Source organism: Apteryx rowi, unplaced genomic scaffold (genome assembly GCF_003343035.1).
Source record: "Apteryx rowi isolate R43461 unplaced genomic scaffold, aptRow1 scaffold_2496, whole genome shotgun sequence".
In the NCBI taxonomy this organism is placed as follows: Eukaryota; Metazoa; Chordata; class Aves; order Apterygiformes; family Apterygidae; genus Apteryx; species Apteryx rowi.
Genome location: NW_020448859.1, coordinates 1 through 4895, shown reverse-complemented (window position 1 = coordinate 4895; position 4895 = coordinate 1). Strand labels below are relative to the sequence as shown.

The 4895-nt window shown below is 66.0% G+C and overlaps 1 protein-coding gene across 1 annotated transcript; it reads right to left on the bottom strand.

Annotated features, from left to right (window-relative positions):
* Positions 1-9: 9 nt before the first annotated feature.
* On the bottom strand, positions 10-4888 carry LOC112966569 (serine/threonine-protein kinase PkaB-like; the record flags this gene model as incomplete). Its single annotated transcript, XM_026066813.1, has 5 exons — positions 4705-4888; positions 3322-3460; positions 2026-2174; positions 396-1004; positions 10-361 (listed from the first exon to the last, which is right to left on the bottom strand). Coding segments are annotated over exons 3-5 (1107 nt in total), but the record flags the coding sequence as incomplete, so codon positions are not given.
* Between the last annotated feature and the right edge of the window lie 7 nt (positions 4889-4895).

Genomic DNA, 4895 nt, shown 5'->3' with positions numbered 1-4895 from the left:
CCCGGACGCCTGGGCCCCCCGGACACCTGGGCCCGTGGTGGCAGCAGGATGGACAACATGGAGGTGCCAAGCCCGGACGCCTGGGCCCCTGGTGGCAGCAGGAAGGACAACATGGAGGTGCCCAGCCTGGACACTTAGGTCCCCCCGGACACCTGGGCCCACGGTGGCAGCAGGAAGGACAACATGGAGGTGCCCAGCCCGGACACCTGGGTCCCACGGGTGCCATGCCCGGATGCCTGGGCCCATGGTGGCAGCAGGAATGACAATATGGAAGTGCCCAGCCCAGACACCTTGGTCCATGGTGGCAACAGAAAGGCCAATGGGGAGGTGCCATGCCTGGACACCTGGGCCCCCCGGACACCTGGGCCCCCCGGACACCTGGGCCCCCCGGACACCTGGGCCCCTGGTGGCAACAGGAAGGACAATATGGAGGTGCCCTGCCCGGACGCCTGGGCCCTGCGGCTGCCATGCCCGGACGCCTGGGCCCACGGTGGCAACAGGAAGGATAAGAAAGGGGCACCAAGCCCGGACGCCTGGGCCCCTGGTGGCAGCAGGAAGGACAACATGGAGGTGCCAAGCCTGGACACTTAGGTCCCCCGGACGCCTGGGCCCACGGTGGCAGCAGGCTGGACAACATGGAGGTGCCAAGCCTGGATGCCTGGGCCCGTGGTGGCAGCAGGAAGGACAACATGGAGGTGCCCAGCCCAGACACCTTGGTCCATGGTGGCAAAAGAAAGGCCAATGGGGAGGTGCCCAGCCCGGACGCCTGGGCCCCATGTGGGTGCCGCGCCCGGACGCCTGGGCCCCGCGGAGGGCGGGGGGCACCCACCTTGGTGATGCGGCGGTAGGTCTCGGCGTGGGAGGCGCTCTCGAAGGGCGGGTGGCCGGCCAGCAGCTCGTAGCACAGCACCCCCAGGCACCACAGGTCGACCTTCTCGTCGTGCGTCTTGCCCTCCACCATCTCCGGCGGCAGGTAGTCCAGGGTGCCGCACATCGTCTTCCGCCTGCGGGGGGCGCCCCGCAAGTTGGGGACCCCCCCCCACGAGGACGGGGGACCCCGCTTTGGGGACGGGGACCCGTCCCGGGGGGCAGGGGACACTCCCAGAGGATGGGGAACCCTTCTTGGGTTCCCATCTTGGTGTCCCACCAGGTTTGGGGAGACCCTTCGTCACCTCTGGGGGGGCCACCGGGGTGGTGGGGGCACCCCCAAGATTTGGGGACCTCCCACAAGGATGGGGGACTCCATTTTGGGGACGGGGACCCTTCCCGGGTGACGGGGGACACTCCGGGGGGGATGGGGAACCCTTCTTGGGTTCCCATCTTGGTGTCCCACCAGGTTTGGGGGGGACTCTGTCATCCCTAGGGGGGGTCACCGTGGTGGTGGGGGCACCCCCAAGATTTGGGGACCCCCCATGGGGACAGGGGACCCCGCTTTGGGGACGGGGACCCTTCCCGGGGGGCAGGGGACACTCCCAAGGGACACTCCCGGGGGACAGGGAACCCTTCTTGGGTTCCCATCTTGGTGTCCCACCAGGTTTGGGGAGACCTTTCGTCACCTCTGGGGGGCCCACCGTGGTGGTGGGGGCACCCCCAAGATTTGGGGACCACCCAGGGGGACGGGGGACCCCACTTTGGGGACAGGGACCCTTCCCAGGGGGCGGAGGACACTCCGGGTGGATGGGGAACCCTTCTTGGGTTCCCATCTTGGTGTCCCACCAGGTTTGGGGGACCCTCTGTCACCCCTGGGGTCCCCCCCTGAGCMCCCCATGGGACCCACTGACACCTTTTGGGGTCCCTCATGGCTCCTGGGGTCCCTCCTGCCACCCCAGGGTGTCCCCAACCCCGTGACACCCACCGGGATCCCCCCCCAACGAGCCCCCATGGGACCCATCAACACCTCTTGGGGTCCTTCATGGCTCTCCGGGGTCTCCAAGCACCCTTGAGGTCACCCCCAACACCCCGAGGTGTCCCCCCCCTGTCCCCCGTGGGTGCCACCAGCACCCCGGGGTGCCCCCGGCCCCCCACCTGAGCGAGGGGGCGTGCACCGACCACCCGAAGTCGGCGATCTTCAGCTCGCCCTTGAGGCCCATGAGCAGGTTCTCGGGCTTGATGTCGCGGTGGATCACCTTCTTGGCGTGGCAGTAGAGCAGCGCGTCCGCCAGCTCCTCCATCAGCTGGGGGAAGGGTGAAAGGGGGAGGTCAGGGGCACCCCCAAACTGTCCCGGGGTCCCCAACGTCACCCCAAGGTCCCCCATGGCCAACCTGAGGTCAACATTGTCACCCCAAGGTCCCTAAAGGCACCTTGGTGTCTTGTCTCCTTGGTGGAGCACATCTACCAGGTTCTCCAGAAGCTTGCGGAGGGGAGAAATGGCGGGTCAGGGGCACCCCAAAACTGTCCTGTGGTTCCCCATGTCACCCTAAGGTCCCCAACACCACACTGGTGTCAACATTGTCACCCCAAGGTGCCCAATAGCACCCCAAGGTCTCACCTCCTTGGTGGTACACATCTACTAGGTTCTACAGAAGCTTATGGAAGGGAGAAACGGCAGGTCAAGGGCACCCCAAAACCATCCTGTGGTCCCCAGTGTCACCCCAAGGTCCCCAGTGGCACCCTGGGGTCAGTGTTGTCACCCCCAAGGTCCCCAAYGCCACCCTGGGCTCTTGCCTCCTTGGTGAAGCACATCTACCAGGTTCTACAGAAGCTTATGGAGGGGAGAAACGACAGGTCAAGGGCACCCCAAAACTGCCCTGTGGTCCCCAGTGTCACCCCAAGGTCCCCAGTGGCACCCTGGGGTCAGTGTTGTCACCCCCAAGGTCCCCAACGCCACCCTGGGCTCTTGCCTCCTTGGTGAAGCACATCTACCAGGTTCTACAGAAGCTTATGGAGGGGAGAAACGACAGGTCAAGGGCACCCCAAAACTGTCCTGTGGTCCCCAGTGTCACCCCAAGGTCCCCAATGCCACCCTGCGATCCACATTGTCACCCCGAGGTCCCCAGKGGCACCCRAGGTCTCACGTCCTTGGTGGTGCACATCTACGAGGTTCTCCAGAAGCTCACAGAAGAGAGAAACAAGGGGGGTCAAGGGCACCCCAAAACCACCCCGGCGTCCCTAGCGTCACCCTAAGGTCCCCCAACACCACGCCGGCGCCAACGTCGCCACCCCGAAGCCCCCGACGGTCCCCTCCAACGCCAGCCCCCGGGAAGATCCTCCCAGCTCTTCCATCAACCAAGCTGAAGAGCGGAGCCAGATATCCGAGCCGGGGAGGGACCCGGGTGGGACGGGGTGGGACGGGACGAGGGGCCCAGGCGTCCGGGGCTCACCGTGGCGCTGCGCTGCTCGTCGAAGTGGCGGCACTTCTGCAGCTCCTTGTAGAGCTCGCCCCGCGGCGCGTACTCCAGGATGAGGTAGACCCGCTTGCGGTCGTGGAAGTAGTTGTAGAGACGCAGCACGTTGGGGTGCCTGGGTGGGGTGGGGACGGGGTGACAAGTGGCACCCTAAGGACCTGCCCCGGGCACCCACGTCATCGCTGGGACGTCCCCTCCTCGCCCTAACTCAAATGTCTTCTCCAGGGTGGGGGGTCTTCGCGGTGGAGGCACGTTGAGATCTTTGGGGCGCCCGGGGACCTTCGCCCATCACCCAAGGGACACCCCGTCCGGGGACATCTGGGGCACCCAGAGCTCATGGAGATCCCCCCTCCCCGCCACCAGCTCACCAGGACCCTCCTGAGATGCAGCACCCTGGGCCACCCCGGCCAAGAGGCTCTTGGGGCACCCACGGCTCGTGGGGACCCCCGTGGCACCCTAGGTCCTCCTAGGACACCTCCGGAGGTGACCCAGGGACCCCAAAACTCATTGGGATCCTCCCAGGCGCCTCATGGGCACCCAGGGGACCCCAGGACCTGTGCTGTCCACTCGTGTCCTCCCCACGTCCCCGTGGTGTCCCCCTGTGTCCTCGTAACGGAGGTGGGCCTGGAGCTCCATCTTGCACCACGGATGGTGTCCCTACGTCCCACCACCATGTCCCTTTGGTGTCCCCATACCGGAGGTGGGCCTGGATCTCCATCTACCACCACAGCTGGTGTCCCCACGGTGTCCCCCCACGTCCCCCTACCAAAGGTGGGCCTGGATCTCCATCTCGCTCCATAGCTGGTGTCCCCACGTCCCCATGGTGTCCCCCCGTGTCCCCATACCAGAGGTGGGCCTGGATCTTCATCTCGCACCACAGCTGGTGTACCCATGTCCCACCTCCACGTTCCCATGTTGCCCCAGCGCGTCCCCGTTCCAGAGGTGGGCCTGGATCTCCATCTCATACCACAGCTGGTGTCCCCACGTCCCACCTCCATGTCCCTTTGGTGTCCCCCTACCAAAGGTGGGTCTGGATCTCCATCTCACACCACGGCTGGTGTCCCCACGGTGTCCCCCCGCGTCCCCGTACCGGAGGTGGGCCTGGATCTCCATCTCGCGCCACAGCTGGTGTCCCCACGTCCCACCTCCATGTCCCCATACCCCATCCCCATGCCGGAGGTGGGCCTGGATCTCCATCTCACACCATGGCTTGTGTCCCCGTGTCCCACCTCCACGTCCCCATGTCCCTCCACTGCATCTCCATACCAAAGGTGGGCCTGGATCTCCATCTACCACCACAGCTGGTGTCCCCACGCCCTACCTCCATGTCCCCACGGTGTCCCCCCCGCGTCCCCGTACCGGAGGTGGGCCTGGATCTCGATCTCGCGCCGCAGCTGGTGCTCCACGCCCTCCTTCTCGATCTGYGACTTGAAGAGCACCTTGAGGGCCACGATGAAGCGGGAGGTCCGCTCGCGCGCCAGGTAGACGTTGCCGAACTTGCCCTTGCCCAGCGGGCGCCCCACCTCGAAGTCCTCGATGGAGAAGGTCCT